This window comes from Schistosoma haematobium, chromosome 3 (assembly GCF_000699445.3).
Source record: "Schistosoma haematobium chromosome 3, whole genome shotgun sequence".
Classification (NCBI taxonomy): Eukaryota; Metazoa; Platyhelminthes; class Trematoda; order Strigeidida; family Schistosomatidae; genus Schistosoma; species Schistosoma haematobium.
Window position 1 is genome coordinate 44,530,905 of NC_067198.1, and position 22,582 is coordinate 44,553,486.

The 22,582-nt window shown below is 33.1% G+C and overlaps 1 protein-coding gene across 1 annotated transcript in view; it reads right to left on the reverse strand.

The window, feature by feature from the left end:
- The window catches only part of PLCL1 (Inactive phospholipase C-like protein 1), a gene marked incomplete at its 3' end in the record, with an annotated part of 104,622 nt that overhangs the window by 51,728 nt on the left and 30,312 nt on the right, over positions 1-22,582 (reverse strand). The window contains exons 3-5 of the mRNA XM_012937681.3: positions 18,479-18,853; positions 14,987-15,026; positions 2,419-2,548 (exon numbers count right to left, since the gene is read on the reverse strand). Of these exons, the coding sequence (XP_012793135.2) occupies positions 2,419-2,548; positions 14,987-15,026; positions 18,479-18,853 (545 nt within the window). The remainder of the gene's footprint in view (positions 1-2,418; positions 2,549-14,986; positions 15,027-18,478; positions 18,854-22,582) is intronic.

Below are 22,582 nucleotides of genomic sequence, written 5' to 3' on the forward strand. Positions count from 1 at the left end.
CTAATAGCCACATTCATCAATTTTATCCTAATTACTTTCTATACTTTGTTACATTTTCTCATGTCAATCATTTATCAATAGGGTAACATTTATTTTCTAAATAATCCCATTATCAATATACATTTAATAGAGAAGTCGATAGTGTTGGTATTTCTTTAATACATTCTCCTAGTTAAGTAAAACAAAAAAGAGATGTGAAGGAAATCTGTTATCATTTTCTCCTATGTTATTTTATTTTTCGTATTTCTTAGGATCGGATCTGTAACTAATGATAGATAACTACATATATTTAGTATTAATATTTTGACTTAAATATCACTAATCATAACAATCATTCTTACTTCATATTTACTGTAATAATGTTAATGTAGCGAACAGAACACCAGTGGGGACAATCGAATGTCTTAGAACACGAAATTACAGAGTATCTCACTAAAATCTGAGAACCATATAATAAGTCGTTAATTTGCAAACTGCTAATCCATCGTCTCACATTTGACTGTTCGTTTACACATATCAGTCCATTATGTCAGATTTCATTGTTCATGCATTTTGATACTACTTGCGTACCGTTTCCATTTTTTCCTTATCGATCTTCTACTGAAATATATTCTATACCTGACCACAATTATATCCTACTTATATGGATATAAGTAACCCACACAAACAATAATACTACTGGTTGCCTTATTTCGAATAATCTTATTATTTGAAAATATCAGAAGCAACTTAATAGAAATCTCTAGTGTGTAGAACATAATGTGATTATATTCTTTTTTTAATCAACAAGTCTCTCATTCATATAACCATTGTTTATTTGTGGTACATTTTTAATAGGCTCAGTGATTGAAAAGAATTATATCGAACAATTTGATTCGAGTTTATCTAGGCAAATAGTATAAAAGAGACTTGTACAAGATTGATTGAGTAAAACAGTTAAACTATTCAAAACTTCAATTCTTTGATATGATTAGAAAGAAACTTGTTCTATTGTCGGATTTATTTTATATACCTAAGTGATACATTCTATGAATGATTATATGAACGAATATAGCATGAGAATAGGATGTGTTAACTTCAAAGTTTGTGGTGTCGGTTATTATGTTAAGCCTATATATCTTATTCTAGCTTTCGGATGGGCCAATCTATTCATTCTATTTGAGTCATATTTTGATCTTGTTATTTATTCGCTTATCAATCTTGACTGTTTTATATGAGCGCGTAGGTGTATGTACACTTCTTATCCCCTTACTCATCATATGTCTGTAACCTATTTTTGTGTAACTATAATTATTGATTAACGCTTGACCAAAGGGGAGTTGATTAACCCGCCATCTCCAACGCGCGTCGTTTCGTTTTGCTGTCTTCCATTCGCTTCATATACAGAATATATGCATTCAAAAGTCCATTGTTGTTATTTGACTTATTTAATTCCGTTAATCACTCAATGCGGATTAAGTCGATGAAGATATACGAAAATAGTCAGGACACATATATTTCGACAACGATCATTCATATGATCAAATTGGAGTCAGATCTCGAGCCAATAAAGTGGAGAGCCCGTCAACAAACATCGTCCGATCTAAATGAACGACAAAATAAAGGGCCCCACTAAAAGTTACATGAAAGTGTCTATAGTTGAGTTCGTGAACCAGAATTCATTATACTGCAATTAACTAACTAAAATTAACCACATCAACAACATCGGTTCATACATGTACATTCAAAAAAGCACTACAAGTAGCTTTAGGTGTATAAATTAGTCTCATTTTTTTATGGTTAACAAAACTACTTGATTTCTCAGCTCCTTGAAAAGTAGTTGTTTAGAACAAACTCAATTTTCTTTCTTACATAATTGAAATAGACTAAAATCGGGAATATTGACTTATCTAGCAGCATGAACGTAATATTGTAGTGAACAAGAACACGAATGGGGACAATCGAATGTATTAGAACATGAAAAAAATATCTCAATAAAATCTGAGAACTATATAGTAAATACTGAATTTGCAAAATATCGATCACTTGACAGTTTCTTTTGCAAATATCAGTCCATCGTCTCAGATTTCATTGTTTCTGTTTTTTCATATTAATTGTTTTATGTTCCTCTTCTTTCATTCTTGATCTTCTACTGAAATACATCCTATTCCTGACTTTCATTATATACTACTTATGCGGATATAAGTAGCTCACATCACAATGTGAATATTGAGACGCCTAACGGTCTTGAGTTCGGTCCTTAATAAGGGATTATAGTTGAACATTTCTGAAAAATCCCTAAAACCGAGACACCTTCATGCCTCTTATTCAATCATATTCTAAACAATCCTGATCCATGAAGTTAATATACGATCATTAAAATTACATAAAGCTTTTTTTCATTGTTTAATCTTCAATGAAATAATTTTAATGACTTACTTTTAATTTATGCCTTAAATGTATCGATGATAAACTTGGATTAATTGATCGAATTAAACGAATCACTTCAAATTCACTTAAGTATCCTTGATTAGTTGAATCAGCTTCATGAAACAAAATTTGTAACCATCTAGAGAAGGAAAAAACCAGTATAGTTTTAAAATAGAATATGAATGAAATAGGATATTACTGCTTTACAAAACAAAGTGATGGGATTATGAAGATTTGAAACAATTCCCTAGTACACATTTTTTCTTATCACATTTTGACATCAGTTTGAATAATATAAAGAATATGGAATATGAATGAGTTGACTTCTATTAATTATAATTGAAGTATTCTTGAAGATTTCATCAACTTATTGATTATGTGCTTATTAGTGATCACCTTCAAAAATGTTCCTTTCTATGCACTTCTATGATGAAGTTTCTAAGTATTAAAGTGAACATGATGTACATGAAGAAAATTTCTCATTGAATTATTCCAATAAAACTCATTAATTGCTAATCCATTGCGGTTTCCTCGCGCGGGTTCGAATCCCATCCCCATTGCCAATTGTTATAGTTTGTGCCCTGTGTCCTGTTAAGGTATAACTTAATGATACCGTCAATTAGAGAACAGTGAATTATAGATTGGACCAATGATACATAGAACCCGTACGAGCAGTCTAGAATCCTTATCGGTCCTGCTTCTTGACTAGCCCTGTCTGTTAAGTACAGAACACAAATCTCAGCCCCTGCAATATGAATCATTTATTTCAACACAGACTGAGTTTATATATAAACCAAACAGACCACATCGCGCCACAAAATAGGAAACAACATTTGTACAAGAATTAGCCAAAAGTGGCTGTGAATGAGGGAGGTAGTAATTAATAGACAGGGCATAACTCAAGAATGGTAAATCGTATAATAATAGTTCATAGATCAAAATAAAGCCTATGATAAGAGGAACACGAATATGAATAGCTTAGTTACTTAACAGTTAAATGATAAAAACATACGTATAATATTGGTCCATAAATGAATCCCAAATGTTACCATTAATTATTCTCATCGGGATATAACATGCTGCTACAATTGTGTGCATTGTATAATCGTGATAGAATGGAATAAAATATTTAACATTAATTTTCTTGTTTTCAGTAATTATTTCTATTATGCAATTTTTTAGCTTGATGATACATCGTCGTTTCGACGGATATATAACTTATTTTCACAGTTGAATTCAAGAGTCGATCTAAGCTAGACTACCATTAAAAACTTGTAGGCACTGGACATCCGTTTCGTCCTAGTATGGAACTCCACATCAGTGCGTAGCTGTAATTTCAAAAGCGGGACTCGAAACAAAGGTTTTTAAGGATTGCCAAATTTAGCATCACGAACTATTCTTAGTTAAATAACCGTTGAAATTCAGAGAGCATTGGATAGTTAACTATTATATAACGATTGTTATAGAAAGTATGATATTTACCAGTATGAAAATAGAGTTTCAGTTTTAAAAAAAACACATCAAGACCAAAATGTCAGTTACATACTGTAAAAACTAACAAATTCAGAAGTCAGTTTTCAAATCACAGAATAATTGTGATCATGAACCGATTGATGTCAAACCATCATTAAAAACCTGGAAGCACTGGACGACTGTTTCTTCCCATTGTGGGACTCCTCAGCAGTGCGCATCTACGATCCCGCCATCGGGATTCGAACCCAGGGCCTATAGTATCGCGCGAACACTTAACCTCTAGATCACTGGGCCGGCATTCAACGATGTTAATGTCTAACCTCAACCAAACCACGAAATTGCGCAACTAATTGTTATTGTACACATAAGGGGGCTTTAAATTTATTAATGTCAATTTTGTGCCCCGTTTCAATTATATGTTTCACTATCGATGAACATGGTTTTTTACCTCGCCCACATTGATCGGATCACTTTTACAGTCAACGTCATTATCATCTTTTATACCATCTGTAGTATCATTAATAATAGCTTTACAGTCTATATTGTTATTATCGTTCATATTCAGCATTCATTATTTCTATCCATTTAACCTTTCTTCATTTTCAAAAATTTTTTTGCTTTGCTAACTATTAAAAGAAAAACAATTTTTTTCATGATGTTTATGTACGAAAAAAAAATGGATGCTCCTGGTGATAAGACAAAAAAATAAAAATATTTGCCCAGTATGATATCAGTTTAGCTTTTTTTTCATTTTTTGTCTGATTTTCGTATCCTACCATTTGTAATAGTTAAGTAAAATGATATTAAATAAAGTTTAGTTTGGTTAATTCCATGAAAGAGAAAACAATCAATCGCGCGGATGCTTAACCTCTAGACCAATGAGCTGGCCGGCATCCAATGGTGTTAATGTCTAACTTCAACTAATCCATTAAATCGCGCCACCGTACACTATTGTCTTCGGTGAGCTGATATCTCACAACAGACCTAGCTGAACTCTACTGGTCACGGCTTCTCAATTGACTCATGATTTCAACTATTGAAATTACTAAAATCTTCACAAAACCCCTTCTGAAAACAATCACTAGTTAATACAGACAAACATTTACATATTATGCAGTTGAAATTACAGAAAAAAATGAATAATTTAGGGAAGTTATGTTAAAATGTCAACTCCACCTGAAGCCCCTCTGAGGCTATTATCGGTCCCAAGCTCGGATAAAGGAGGAAGGTTGGGCATAGGACTAGTGACCCTATCCCGTAGAAAACTAACTCGCTGAAAACACGTTAACCAGAAAAAGTAGAAAAGATGTTAAAATGTTTAAAAAGAATTGAAACTCAGGTAGATGAACTTCTGTAGTATGATATGTAGTCTTTCCTTGAATGATTGAATTACAGACATCTCTGTTATAACCCAGTAAAGATTAAGTTACAGGTGACTTCCGAGGACTGTTAATAGACTAATATTCTATAAATATTCTTATTGTATAATTATCCTATAGTTATCATATTGTCTAATGGTGTCCTTGGACTTTAAATGAACATTTCCTATTGACCAATATTTATTTCACTTGTCAAATATTGTACAAATGTTGTTTTCTATTTTATGGTACGATGTGGTTTGTTTGATTAGTATATAAACCGAGTATGTCTGAAATAAACGATTCGATTCGATTCATATTACAGAAGCTGGTATTGTGTTCTGGACTCAAGTGGAGGGGCTAGAAGGACATAGGACCAATCAGGACGCTAGACTGCTCATACCGGTTGAACGTCGTTGGTTTGGCATAGTGCGAAATTGTATAAGTCGTATTCTGGCTGGTCGATAAGTCGCGTGATAGAAAGCCAGACATCAAGGTCATAACAATCTCATCATCATTATTTCGGACAAGACATCAGTGCTTGGTTCTAGGAGATGATGAGAATTTTAACGCTTACTTAAGTCTTTTATCAAGCTTAGATTCATTTGATGAAGGATAACATCGGTTGTGGGAGTTTTGAATAGTTGTTTTTTTATGTCTTATTACTACTTGTTAACCCTTACCTATGACTCTACTAGGAATTGAACTAAAGATTAAAGTTTAAGATCTCGCAGAGAGAGTGTTATGTTTCAATCAATGAGTGGAGTGTTAAAAACTATTCCTTTTTAGTGAAATCTGTATCTCAACCACTCATGTATTTTACTAGAATAAAAATATTTCGATTTTTTTTCGAATCTTCTAACATTCAATATTGTAAACTAATGTAAAAAAGCAAATGAAATCTTCTTAGTTTGTTATTATTAGTCTTTAAAACTCCACATGGTAGATCGTGTTCTAATGAAAGATTATGCGAATAGGTCATATTTAAGTGTTAGATACCTAATGGAAAAGAATTATGTAATAGATATATATTTCCATGAAATATTATTTTCCTCATGAGCGAATCCAATACGATAAACGACTTATGTACTCAAGAGTTTAGAAAATGTAATAACAAATAAACTTATTTAATGGGTACTTGGATAATGAGCCATACTCTAATTGTCAAGAATAACGACACAATCCGGTTGTCTATGCAGAAGTAGGGAGGGTGGAGAATTTGAAAAAGAGAGTTAGTGGCTAAAAGTCAAACGCCGTTACTCGAATCAAAACTTCTAGATCTTGGGTTCTAATTTTATTGACAGTCTGAATCCTTTCTGTTAAAGAACCCTACACATAGACAATGGCTTCTTTTCTTTATTTAACACAACGATTTTGAGGTCGTACTCCCTAGAGCTCATACTAAAAGAAGATAGCTATTCAGCCCTCCACAAATATTCTTATTGATTCTGGTTTTCGATGGATATTACCGATAGTTTATTTTTCTTACTTATTTAGAAGTTTTATATCACAGATTGATTGCGGTTAGTAAACTATTGAAATCAGGAATCCCCAAAACAGCTGTTTATTTCTAAAATGATGACCCTCAACAGAAGGCATGTATGACTCAACTTGAAGTAGAGCCTAGTAATTTATGACCTTATCATATTGTAGACATGAGATGCAGAAAGCATCATACTACCCTACTATGATCTTCGACCTAATTCAATGATTTAATTTTATTTAAGAAGTTATAACTTTAATCAAAATAGATTTCGTGTTATACTGCACGACCAAAGATCATAAGTAATAATTCAACGTCTATATGGAGACAGAACAAGTTGTTGTAATAGTTAAAATAAAAACATTTTTCATAACATAGAAAAAAAGGGAAACTAACAAAAATTTAATAATTCTAATGGTTGAGATCATGAGTCATTAGGAACTAGACCATCATGGAAAACCTGGAAGCACTGGACGGATGTTTCGTCCTATTGTGGGACCCCTCATTAGTGCTTCCACGGTTGCCATGGTAACCTAGCTTCGATTGACTGAAGACAACCATTAAAATCACTATAATATCCACAAAACCCCTTCTGATAAAAATGCAATACTTTGAAATTAAAAGAATTAAGAAGTTTAGGATTAGGCAAGATAAAAAAATACTTAAAGTATATATGAATCATATTTTAAAGTCAATATCACCTGAGGTAATTCCAATCATCAAGTGATGACTTGTAAATTCATGTCATCATTATTGATTCCTCCTTGCTTCCATGATCTCTGAATAGACAACTTATTACTCATGAGTAATATGATCTTACAAAATAAAACTATGTAGTGATTCCTACTATTATGAAATAAATTAATGTAATAAATATTAATATCAGAAGGGTTTTTTGTGGATATCATAGTCTACAAACGATTTAGTATCCACACGCTCATACCACAATTAGATATCGTGCCTAACTGCGTACCCCAAAATCCGGTGCACGGTTTATGGTGATCGCTTTGGCATAACATTAAACCTAATGGGCCTAGCCAAACACATGATCCAGTCCAGAAACCAGAAGGGATACGTAAGCTTGCCCAGCCATGTTTCAGATACAGAATGTATCGTTGCGCCCTGTTTACACTGCATTCGAAAAACTAGTTGCTCTGGTTCAGTCTAGTCAATTTTACCATAAGGGGGGGGTATATACATATCGCGCATCAGTACAGTCTTTGATTTCTAGCCGCGTCGAGAGACGGGTGGTTGATATCATGAGTCAATTGAAGCTAGACCATCATGGAAAACATGGAATAAATATTACAATAAAATAAGAAAAAAAACATTTTACTTAAGCAAATAATTATTATAAATTGCCTTTTCAATAAACATATTTCCTAATCTCTTATCTTTTGTTGAAAAGAAAACAAATAAAAAAGAATAGTTTTGGGGTTCGATTTTTTTTATTTACCTAATATGACAAAATAAAAATCTCTCTTGTAGTAAAACTAGAAAACAAAACAATGATTGATCTTTGAATCATTGCATCGACCAAATTTATAGAGAAAATAAACAAGTAAATAAGTTGATTAGATGGATAGTGGCTAGCGATGGAATCCAAGACGCGCGTTTCGTCCTATTTGGGACTCGTCAGTTGGATGTACCTGCATCTTAGAGTTGATGTTCACTCTGGTATTCGAACTATATATCGTCCGTTTCAAACAACATCGCTTTATCCACTCAGCTACTGAGTTCTGATAGTCATTAACCTGTGCAATAGGGGTGAAGTTTAAATTCACTTCGTATTGTTTATTTGAATCTTTCAACTGATGATTAGGACTGCAATTGATCAGTCTATTATTAGCATATGTGCATCCTACGTGGATTGCCTCAATATTGCCTAAATTTACAAACAATATAAGCAAAGATGGATTAAGACAATATTGAGGCAATCCACACACGATACACATATGCCAATAAGAGACTGATCAATTGCAGTTCTAATCATTTGCAATAATAATACATGTTTTAAGAGGTTCTATCAGATGGCATCATTTGATATTATACTAAGCTGATAAACGAATAAAATAACCCTTCAGACTACACACTGCCTATTGTGGTAAGTAACTAATCAGATATGTATGAATGATCATCAACCTTGTACATTTCATATTAATTAAAGTTCAAGAAACACGCTGTTTAATATTTCCTTCAGTGGTCTAGAGATTAATTATTTACACGCTAAACCGAAGGTTTTAGGTTCGATTCCCGAATTCATAAATGCTTAAGATCGATTCGTAATTATGAATACTAATTATACAAAATTAAGTTGATACATATCCATGTATGCACAATCACATAAACTAGAAATCTAAATTCACAGAATATAACTTGTTACAACTTACTTTCAAAATATAATGGTAAGAAATGAATGAAAATCTAATATAAACTTTTGAAACAATAATAAAATCAACTAGACTGTAGGTTAAATTAACTTAGGAATTTCACTGGTTGAAATCATGAGCCAATTAAAGCTAGACCACCATGGAAAACCTGGAAGCACTGGACGGCCTTTTCGTCCTAGTATGGGACTCCTCAGAAGTGCGCACACACGATCGCGCCCCCACGAGATTCGAGTCCAGGACCTATCAGTCTCGCGTGCGGATGCTTAACCTCTAGACCAGTGAGCTGGCCGGCATCCAATGGTGTTAATGTCTAACTTCAACCAATCCACGAAATCGCGCAACCGTACACCATTGTCTTCAGTGAGCTGATATCTCACAACAGACCTAGTTGAACTCCACTGGTAACAGCTTCTCACTAGAACTCCAGGAGTATCTCCTGAAGTCAGTCACTAGTCAGCAGGTGATTGTCATTGTCAGAATGGGTTTTGTATAGATTTTTAGAACATCGTTGGATGCCGGCCAGTTCAGTGGTCTAGTTGGCTAAGCGCCTGGCGTGAGACTGATAAGTCCTGGGTTCGAATCTCATAGGGGGCGGGATCGTGGATGCGCACTGCTGAGGAGTCCCATACTAGGACGAAAAGGCCGTCCAGTGCTTTCAGGTTTTCCATGGTGGTCTAGCTTCAATTGACTCATGATTTCAACCAGTGGAATTTCTAAAAATCTCCACAAAACCCATTCTGATAATAACTTAGGAATGTTTACAACTGGTTACAGAAACAGGGGAAAGGAAGAAGTTCTTAAACTCGTCGCCTTATATAATAGTTTAAATTAATAAAATATCATTGTGAATCACTTGATACATTTTTTTTCTTTAAATGCTAAAACGAGACACTACTTGTACAAAAAAAGACTGAGATTTATTACGCCGAGAAATAGAGATCAACATGAATAGAATGAACAACAATTGAATAGAACTAGAAAAGAAGATCCATGACAAAGTGGTTTGGAGAATTCTGATCGACAGACTATGCTCCAGTGGGAGTAACAGACGTAAGTAAGTAAGTAATACACCAACTTGTGTTATTTTTAGATGAGAATATACCGTAAAAAAAGACAACTACCTTTTCTTCCTATTATTATTTAAATAAACAAAAACAGTTCTATAGAAGAAGATAGAAAACTTCAATAGGTGTTCATTATTTTTTTGGTAATAATTAAACATTCTAGGAAATAGTGAGTGTATGACAAATAGCTATAGTAGTATTGTAGTGAATAAGAACACGAGCGGGGATGATCGAATGTATTTAATACGAAATTACAGAGTATCTCAATAAAATCTGAGCACCATATAGTAAATCGTTAATTTGCAAACTGCTAATCTATCGTCTCACATTTGACCGCTCGTTTACACATATCAGTCCATTATGTCAGATTTCATTGTTCATGCATTTTCATACCACTTGCGTACCGTTTTCATTTTTTCCTTATCGATCTTCTACCGTTATATACTACTTATATAGATATAAGTAACCCACATCACAGTATTACTGTTGTAAATGATATATTAACATGTTAATTAATGGACTTAATACTCTGTGTTAAACATTGTTTTCTCTTATGTTATAAAAGGTATGATGTTCCAAAATGAAATTTATTATAGCAAAGTTTAGTAAATAATGAATCATTTAAAGTGAAAACATGGGAAAAAAGTCTATATTTAAATGTGTAATACTCATGGTGATTCAATTCTTATATCTGAAACAGTAATCTTTATATTTATTTAAAGTCATGTAAATATTTCAACATATACATAGAGGATTCAATACGAACGTCAAGACAGTCCTATTGTACGGAGCTGAAACTTGGGGAACTACAACAACCATCATCAAGAAGGTACAAGTATTTATAAATAGTTGTCTACGCAAAATACTCAACATCCATTGGCCGGATACCATCAGCAACAGCCTTCTCTGGGAGAGAACAAACCAACTTCCAGCTGAAGAAATTAGGAAAAGATGATGGAAATGGATAGGATATACATTACTCAAATCATCAATCTGTATCACGAGACATGCCTTAACCTTGAATCCTGAAGGGAAGTGGAAAAGAGGAAGGTCGAAGAACACATTACATCGGGAAATAAATGGAGACATGAAAAGGATAAATAACAACTGGAAAGGGCCAGAAAGAATTTCCCAGGACAAGGTTGGATGGAGAGTGCTGGTGAGCGGTCTATGCTCTTCCACGAGGAGTAACAGACGTAAATAAGTAAGCAGGCATACATAAAAGATAATAGATATGTATCTTTCTACGTTGAAATCTTATCCATATTGGTAATCACTGATCATATAAGAGAATTTACTGAACAATTTGAATAGTTTTGTATTGATTGACTTATTTACTAGATTCTAGGTTGTCAACATTTTACTGTATTTAGTCTATAAAGATGATTAAGATAGGCCTAAATTATGAATAAATTTGGTTAATATTCCCATCGTTCAAATTTCATTCCATTTGTTTATTTCTGATTGCTCATTGTAAAATAGTTTTCTGAAATTGTAATATCACTGTTTTTTTTTGGGGGGGGGTTACTAATACACGTTATTGATTGGTTCTTATACACAAACTACACTATGCTTATCAATTTAATTCTTCTTCTTTTCAAATAGTGTGTTAATAGTGTTCTAGGTCAAAACAAAACTTATTGTTACATTTTGTCGATTGATGTCTTAATACTGTTTAGATGTGTAACCCTGAGATATTTACATGTAAACTGTTATATCCCGATGAGAATAATGAATGGTAACTGTTGGGATCCATTTATAGATCAATATTATACGTATATTTTTGGCGTTTAATTGTTAAATAACTAAACTGTTCATATTCATGTCCCTCTTATTATGAGTTTTATTTTGACGTATGAACTATTATTATACGTTTTACCATTCTTGAGTAATACACAGTATATTAATTACTATCTCCTTCATTCACAGTCACTTTTGGCCATATCTTGTACAAATATTATTTTCTATTTTATGGTACGTTGTGGTCGGTTTGATTGGTATATAAACCCCGTATGTTTGAAATACATGATTCATATCACACAGGTTGAGACTGGTGTTCTGGACTAAACTGGTTGGGCTAGGCAGGAAGCAGGACCAATTAGGACTCTAGGTTTCTCGCACGTGTTTTGTGCGTCACTGATTCGGTCGATAATTCGCTGCTCTCTGATTGGCGGTATCGTTGCGTTATACAATAAACAGGGCATACAGGTTCATAAGTTATAACAATTGGCGACGGGATATAACGTAAACATAATATTTGAGATTGGGATTTTGTTATGATGATGATGATAATAAATGGATAATAATGGATCCATTCAACATATCTATTTGCACTGTCTGAAATTAGCTTCTTGTTGTAATTGTTTTTTTTCTCATTTGTTCTAACATTCTTTTTTTCATATTTAATCTGTGTCACAATCATTTGATTGAAATATTCTTTGAAGGATTATGTTTGATTAACTACAAGATTTTTATTGTAACAATTGATGATATTTGCACTATATCATGAAGTAATTGAAGTTGAAAATGTCATAAACTCAATTTCAATTTAGTTGTTTAAAGTTTAAAGATTCATTGAAGAAACTGAAAGTTTCAAGTTTAATGCCTGGAAGTTAATACAATAACTTTAGTTTTGACATAGAACATGATTAATAGCCTATTTGGAATTGGATAATAGTAATTAGTTGAATCATAGATGCCCGTTTTGTTCAATTTAGAACTCATCAGCTATATGTTCATGGATCTAACTGCTAACCATTAACCAGCTGTAAGAAATAATTGTAATTGAACGGTAATGTCGAGGCAGTCCACTTGGGATGTACATGTTTCAGTCTTTTACATCAAAATGTCAAGATGCAAAACTTTAAAAACAAAGTAGCGTTAATAATAATAGTGATAATAACAAAAATGGATGAAAGCCAAATTAAAGGTAATTATTCTTTGCGTAACTTAGAATGACCAAGTCAACAATATCGAATGTCATGGTTGAGAAATATGTTACGTATGCCTCATTGACGTTTGGTGTAAGATACATTGGTAGATGCAAACTGTTTGTCTGGTTTTCATTTGGTAACTTCGATCAATAGTTGAAGTCTTTCAATATGGTTCAGAATCGTGCACAAACACATTCCTACACTCTTCATTTTACTCACAACCTCGAACTCCAATATTTTTATACAGACCTTTTCACTACCTTTTTACATCATATTCTCACGGTTTAGTCATTCTTTTTATTATTGCTACTATATCATTTCGATTTTCCTTGTTTTTTTTCATCTAGTCTTGTTAATCAGTTGCCGTAACTTCAGTCAAGAACATTTGCGCCAATTTATATATATATATATGTCAGTCAGTCAGTAACAACTTAGTTAAAGTTGCCATACCACATTGGCACAGAGATGCAGCTGTCGACTCAAATCACGTAGTTGTAGAGGTAGTAAGAGTATAGGCAGTAATCGAAAACATTAGGTTTTGAAGATGTTATTCAAGAAGTATGACCCAGTGAAATAAATTTGGAAAGAGGAAAAAAGGGACATGAAGAATTCAGAAGATTAGAATTTGGGAGAACACAATGAGCGGATGCACTTGCACCATTGCAAACGATTTTGAACCATGTCATTCAGGGTCTCTAACCATCGGTTGCTATCATCTCGCGGTCCCCAACCAGGTAGTCTATACATACCGACATGGCTCAGTCCACTTGCCAGTAACTTCATGGACTTGTGCCATGTTTTGGTCTGGCCGCCCCTAGCTTTCTTCCAGCCTACACTATTCGACATCATAAAACATCGCACGTCGGGGCAGTCGGTGGTTGGGCATACATAACACATGTCCCAAGCTATCCTAACCTAAAATCTGTATACAAATGTTCTATACAGTATAATTGTCTTTAATTTAGATTAAATCCATCATTATTATTATTGATGCTAATTTGTTTGTAAGACTCTATATTTCGTTATTTTGATGTAAGAGACTGAAACATGTACATCCCGAGTGAACTGCCTCGACATTACAATTATTTATTACAACTGGTTAGTGGTTAGCAGTTAGATCCATGAACATATAGCTGATGAGTTCTAAATTGAACAAAACGGGCATCTATGATTCAACTAATTACTATTATCCAATTCCAATATTATTTTTGTTTTTTTCTTTATGTTTATTTCTTTCAATATTGGAAATATGAAATGTTACCCACATTACTTGAAGTGTAGTCCTACACTTTCCACTTCTAATTACTTTCATTATTAAACTCATTAATTAGTTCATATTTAATTGATAGAATAAAGTATAATAATAATGATCATTTTAATTAGTATCACTTTAGTTACAAATTTCACTTGATCTTTACTTATCCTATAGAGTGGCTTTGTTATTATTTACGTTATATATTACATAACATGTATACATATTGTTTAAAGTTACTAATGGGAACATCTGTTTAACATCTCATCTATGTATACGATTTCATAAGAGATACATTGAAAATGATTCTCTTTGTTGAATGGAGTTTAGTAATCACTAATGTCATGAAAGAATCAAATGGGTGCTGGTGGTGGGGAGGGGGTATATCCATAAACAGAATCATTAAAATGTACATTTTCATTTTTTTGTTTTTTAAAAACACGCATCACTCCTGTTCACTTGGTATAAAATAAAAACCAGAAAAATGGTAACTATAATTAGCAAATGGTAAACTGATTATGATAAGCGAATATAATGCACAAGTTAAATGTGGCTCAACAACAAGGATAACTATGTAAACAAATGTATATATATATATATATACGTATATTATCTCTGACTAACCTGTCACGTGGTTTCTGTCTATCTTCCAACACCTGTGGATCTATATATAAAGAAATAAGTAACTTTCCAAATTATTTATCAATATTCACAATGTTTTAAAATTGTTGTTTATTTGTTTATCTACTACTTAATCTTTTACGGCTATTCACTAATGTAAACTGACATCATGAATTTACTTTAGGTAAACAATCATTGTAAACTAGAAAGTAGTGAATAGTTGTTTCACCCTAGTATGGGATTTCTCAACGGTGGACTTTTCTGATACCCCATTATTATTTACTATTATTTATTTCAACACATAAATATTGGGACAAGAGGGCACCAAATACATATGCGCCACACCATACTTGTGTGTGTGTGTGCTGTGATACTGCCCGGGTGACCAAACCAAAGCAGGTAGTTTTCTTAGGCGGCCACACCCCGAGCCTTTGACCTAAAGGTCTGATCCACAAGGTAGTGGAGCATCGTGAGGAGATGCATTCCCATGGTAGCCGGTGACCAACGATTGGTTCATACGCCATTCGTTCACTCAGGATATTGGAGCCCATGAGATCCGGTTAAAGCGCCGGACATACGCTTTTCGTCCTCTCATTTTCATAAACAACACCCCATTAGGGAATGGATCATGTACCATTAAGCTTTGTGATAATAGTCTAACCGAGTAAGAAACTAAGTTAATCAACAAACGTTTGGTATCTATCAACCCAGACAATTCAAGCGAATAAATGTGATTATACATTAGAAAATGAAACAATTTTTATTCTTGTTTAAACAGAAGGATATTTACTGACATTTTGATATGTTATTAATGATGACCTAGTTTTTATGATGAACTATGCATTTTAATCATTTTGTTAGTTAGTTCAGCATTAAATGAGTAGAACATTCGAATTGAATGGTTTGAATATACATATATGTATATTGAGTGTTTCAAAAGGTAAGAGGTTTACCATTAAATAGTCAGATTGATTATCATAGTTTGATCATAAATAATTTGGAGCTAATCCAACTGAATTAAAGAACATATTTTTAGATTTGAATATTTGTGAGTTTAAGTGCTTTTTATATTATGCCCTGATTCTTTATTGGCTTCTCTTTGTTTTCTACTTAGTAGAATATTATTTTCTAAAGATATAGATTGAAAATCTAAATAACAGCATATGTTCGAATGTAATAAAACATTACTGAAAACTGTCATCTGTTTTTGCAATCTCAAGTGGTGTCCGTCAAGGCTGTCTACTTTCTCCATTTTTGTTTAACTTCATCAAAGACATACTGATGGAAATAACGCTTTTGTCGACTGAATTCTCGGGCATTGATCTCCTACCAGGAGGTCCACTTATCAACTTACAATACGCAAATGATATAGTCCTGTTTGGTGAAGACGCTGATAAAATGCCGAGTCTTTTGGCAGCACTAAGCAACAATGCTAAAATGTTTGGAATGCGCTTCTCCCACTCTAAATGCAAGTTATTGCATCAGGACTGGCCTGTGTCAACACATCAACTAAGGATAGGGAGTAAAGTAGTCGAACGCGTTGACAACTTCACTTATCTCTGAAGTCTGATCAACTTTAATGGGTTGTGGTCTGACAAAATCTCAGCATGGATTCAAAAATCTTGTTTGGCTTTTGCGAAATTATGTCACCTATGACGAAGGAGAAATATCCGTCTATCAATTAAAGGATGACTATACTGCTCAGAAGTTCGTTCTGTTCTATTTTATGGGTGCGAAACGTGATCAATGAGAGTAGAGCATACTTGTAATTTACTAGTATTTAACCATAGATATCTTAGAAATATTGCTCCCATCTGCTGGGATCACTGGGTAAGTGATAATGAGGTTAGACATAGGGTATTGGGGGATGACGGTATATCAGTTGATGAGGTTGTGAATCTCCATCGACTGAGATGGTTGGGCCACGTGTTACGTATGCCTGAAAACCGATTACCACGATGCGCAATTCTGACTAGTGCCGGGGATGGTTGGGAGAAAGTTTGGGGCGGTCAAACCAGAACGTGGCATCAGTGCTTGGAGTCACTAACTTCTAGTCTGACCCATGTTGGTAGATGCAGACTACTTAGTTGGGGTCCGCGTGACTATCGTAACCAGTGGTTGGAGATTCTTGGTGACATGGCCCAGAATCGATCAGAATGGCGTTGGTGTATCCACTCTCTGTCTTCCCTTAAACCGAGAGATTAAAATGGCTTCATATCTTTCCTTCTATGAACTACTTCTTTCTTCTTGTACTATATCCTTATATACAATCTTTCTTTTATATATTACAACATTGAGTTAACTGCTTCTATGAATCGATTGTTCGTCTTGCTGTGTTAATGAAGTATAGCAACTCGGACTGATGTATATTTGTGCCTGATCTTACGTTGTATCTCACTGACTGAAGTACCTTTTTCATCTAATTCAATATCAATTAAGATTTATTAATTTTCTACATTTCCAAACAGTGTACAAGGTAACATTCCATAATATGTGTTACATTTTGATCATGTTCGTGATGGAATAGTTTCCATCATTTTTATTTTTCTCCTATCTGATTAGATCTGAATAGATTGAACTCGTTTCAAATTTTGAAATTCGACCAGTTACTTATCATATTCTCAGATATTCAGTACTTGAAATGCAACATATTTTGCTCCTGTACTATAACTTTATTTAAGAGTGAAATGATTGTTGATTGTGAATAAAATTTAGACTTATTCAGGGATGAAAACAAGCTAATTGGTATTTTCTTGTGAATTATTGCTATATTTGTTTATCATTATCTATTAGCCTTAATGATAATCTTACTCGCTATAGATGCAGTTGAACTAAATCCATCATGACTTTTTATTAAATGTTTAGGAACGCTTTTTGAATATGTGTAAGTATGTAGAGCTAAGGAACCAAGAGCAAATAAATGAATCTATAATAATAGATGCATATTTATATCAACAGAGACCTATATGGTTAGGAAGGCCTAAAGTCCTGTGAAATATGAGTTATGAAGAAGAGCAAATGTATTTTTTATATACTGATATGTTGTTCTTACAAAATGTTTTTTTTTGTGGAGATTGTAGTATTTTCAGAGTTGAATTCACAAGTATATCTAAGCTAGACCACTACTCAAGTCCTTGAAGTGCTGGACGGCCGTTTCGTCCTGGCATAAGACTCCTCAACAGTGTGCATCCACAACTCTGCACGTGAGACTCAAACTCAGGACCTACGGCCTCGCTTAACCTCTAGACCACTGGACCGTTATCCATCTGTGTTAATGACTAGCTTCAATCTATCCATAATCTTGCGCGAACGGCCGTTCAATACTTCCATGTTTTCAATGGTGATGTAGCTTAGATTAACTCGTGAATTCAACTTTTAAAATGGTTTTTATTATCATATTAATTCAATTTGTCATACTAATGACAGTATTCAATAATAAATAAGATATAAAATACTAAAAATTGCTGATATAAAAACAAAATATATCTGTCTAACCTTGAGCACCAGCCATTAGACACTTTAATCCAGTCACCCAAATATTTGCTTCTTCTGGACCAGAAGCTAAAATTTCTAATACAGTAAAATCCGGTCCATAGCATATTGTAAATGCACTAGAACTAAGATTAAGTATAGTTGAATTTAACGATGTTGAACTTTGAATTTGTGGTGACATTGAACCAATAGTTAGAGAATTTGAATTATTTGATGAATACATTTTTGATGCCGATTGAATCAGGCTACCTGATCCACTTGAAGATAAGAACCCATGTGATAATGTTGGAGTCATACTAAGTGGACGTCGTCGACCGAGGGAATGTGTAGTTCTTGAGGAACAGCCTAGTTGTACTTCATGAATTTCTTCAATATCAACTATTTTAAAAAAAGTAAACAGAGATGAGAAGTTTTACACATAAATGTCTGGATGATGTAAATATCCTCTCAATTATTTCATTCCTATTCAATGTGAATAATTATCTGGGTTTTAGATTAAAACTGATAAATGCATTATCTATTATAAAAATATATACTTGTAATGTTCAACCATTAAGTTAAGCATTGTTAGGAATGTTTTAAACCCGGAAAATATTATAATACGACAACATGGAAACAATCCTAACAGCTTAAGCATATCGATCAATTAACGAAGTTCAGTTTCTAAGTTTCAACAAAATCAATACGTTGAAGGCAAATTAAAACAATACCCAACTAAAGCTGATGTAATTAACGATACTGTTGATGCATTTTTTTGCTAAAATGATAAACTGATGGATGATTAGAATGAAAGAAAAAAAAACACCAATCATTAGTTTAACCAACTAGCTTGTTTTCATCCCTGAATAAGTCTAAATTTTATTCACAATCAACAATCATTTCACTCTTAAATAAAGTTATAGTACAGGAGCAAAATATGTTGCATTTCAAGTACTGAATATCTGAGAATATGATAAGTAACTGGTCGAATTTCAAAATTTGAAACGAGTTCAATCTATTCAGATCTAATCAGATAGGAGAAAAATAAAAATGATGGAAACTATTCCATCACGAACATGATCAAAATGTAACACATATTATGGAATGTTACCTTGTACACTGTTTGGAAATGTAGAAAATTAATAAATCTTAATTGATATTGAATTAGATGAAAAAGGTACTTCAGTCAGTGAGATACAACGTAAGATCAAGCACAAATATACATCAGTCCGAGTTGCTATACTTCATTAACACAGCAAGACGAACAATCGATTCATAGAAGCAGTTAACTCAATGTTGTAATATATAAAAGAAAGATTGTATATAAGGATATAATACAGGGAGAAAGAATGAGAAAGAAAGGTGTGAAGTAATGATAACTGATCAAACTATATCAATACAACTTGTGGAAAATAATTGAGAAAGCTATTTAAATTCAATTTTAATGCTTGTCATCAATGTGTATAAATAAACTGATATGTAAATATAAATTGTATTTGCTATGGATTGATTTCAGTTTGGAGTTATTTCGAAAACTGGAGAGAATCGGACAGCTATTTTGTCATAGTATGGAAATCCTAAGCACTGTGTACCACGCCAGGTACAAAAACTAGGAACTACACGTTCTTAGTGAATGCATAACCACCAGGACTGTATCGGATTCTTATGATACATTTCCAAATTCAATCAATTATTGCTTAAATACACTGATGACAACTGTTTCACACCAACGATGAATAGTCACTAGAACTTCAAGAACATCGTAAAGTCACTGATGACCTAACTATAATAGTTTGATTGAAGGGTTTTCTAGAAATAAATTTCGTTTGTAAGGTACATTCATCAATGGAAGATGTTGGTTGATTGATTTGAGAGTTGTTCAATCATCGATAATGGTTTTTAATACTAAAATCACTTAACAAAACCATTCAAAATCAAGAATTATTATCATCTGCTGTAAAAGTTCCAAAGGAATAAAGAACAACTTTGCAGTACTGTTAACCTCTTAACCAATTATTACTGAAAATGTCAATTCGTAACAAAAAAGGCATTATAGGTCGAACTACAGTTTGTTATTTAACTAAGCTAAAGCCGAGCAGTTTTGAACATTTTATCGCTAAGGACAATTTATCAAATTTTCTTAACTACCCGACATCTTTGATAATCTTAATGCTAGAAAAATAACACTGCATTTATGAGTTTATTGATTTCAGACATTACTATAGTTGGATTCCAGCTCAGTAATCTAGAGGTTAAGTATTCATTCTCGAGACCATAGATCATTAGTTTAATTCAGGATCGTGAATGCATGTTGCAAAAAGTTCCGTCTAGTGCTTCTGCATTTTCGATGGTTGTCTTACTTACATTGTTTTGCGATTTCAGCATTATTCATTATTCTTCACAAGCCTATGTTTACAATTATGTTTCGGTTCCGAGTCTACCAATCAGTTTCATTAGAGGAAATATCTTAACACGGTGACATGGGAATGTTTGAAAACTATTGCTTGAAATTTTATTGTCAAGACACGTTAGACCTTCGTCTTAGATACTAAAATAAACTTTTGTAAGGTTGAAGTATCAATTTTTCAGGTCAAGCTTCTTTTTGAAGCTGTACAATTATAGATGTATGGTGATTGGTCCTATGTTGAGCCTACATAGCTTATTCTAGCTTCTAGATAAACCAATTTATCCACTCTTCTTAAGCTACATCTTGATCCCTGTTAATTAATCGCTTATCAACCTTGACGGCTTTTATATAAGCGTATGTGTGTTCATTTTCTATCTTACTTATCACATGTCTGTAACTATAAATATCGAATCACAACGCTTGGTTAAATCGAGATGGCCTATATGCTTTCTTCACCATTCATCATTTCGCTTCGCTCTTTTCTTCGTTTCTCCGATCTTTTGTCTGCATAAACGTTTGTATGAAATAAACCCAATTCGAAGTTCATTCTCGTATTTAACTTATTTAATTCCGTTATTCACCAACGTGATTCAAGTCGATAATAATATACGAGGATTAGCGATATGTATATTTCAATAGCAATCAGAAACGATCTAACTGGAATCAGATATAGGGTCACGAAATTGGTTAGCCCGCCGACGACAAACCTAACGCAGCAAACTATGTTTATGACAAACCTTACACACTTTATATTTTAAATGAACTCAGCGAAGTCAGTTCAATCGATATATAACCATACGATCAAATTGGATAAAGACTACGATACCACTAAGAGATTAACAAATAACCATATGTTTAATAGAATTCAGGTTAGTTGTTACATGAAATAGAACTACATAATCTTTAATAAATAAATAATTGTAGATAAAGGAAATTTGTAAAACATAAGAAACATATAATTAAAATGGTGAACAGAGTAAACATGATTATCTTTAAGTGGGAATGAAGATATTTGTATGATAATCAAGTAATATGGGTACAAACAATCTTTGTAATAATGATAATGATAGAGTAAATAAGAACCATTTCGGTAGGAGTAATATATAAAAAGAAAGAAATGATGAATAAAACTATAAACTGAGGTCATAACAAAAAGAGGGATCTAACAAATGATTTGTGTATATATAACTTAGATCTTAAAATTATCAAAGGTTAAAGTATCTGTGATAGATACCACAGGATTATTTTAATGATGAATATCATATATTTATGTAAGGTATTAAAAGACAGATGATTAATTATAAACTGTTCATTATCAAACTCCGCCTGTATCCATCCGGGAGCTACTGCCGGTCCCAAGCCCGGATAAAGGAGGAGGGTTGGGCATGGGGTTAGCGACCCCATCTCGTAGAAAACTAACTCGCCAAAAAAACGCTTACCAGAACAAATTATTCAAACCTTTTAAACTCTACCCTGTTCATTATCAATCTAAACTTATAAATCTTCTGACTGAGAGCTTGAATCAGTTTCATAAGCTCTTCTAGTAATTATAGACTAAATCTACGCGACAACCTGAATATGAGAGAAAAGGTACAAAATATGGAAAGAATGCTTTACTACAAGGTTATTTTATTTACAAAAAAATCGAGAGTATTTATAACATTTCAGATAGCCTCAAGTTTCTGAAAAGTTCTAGGACCCTATTAAACATAGTAGCAAGA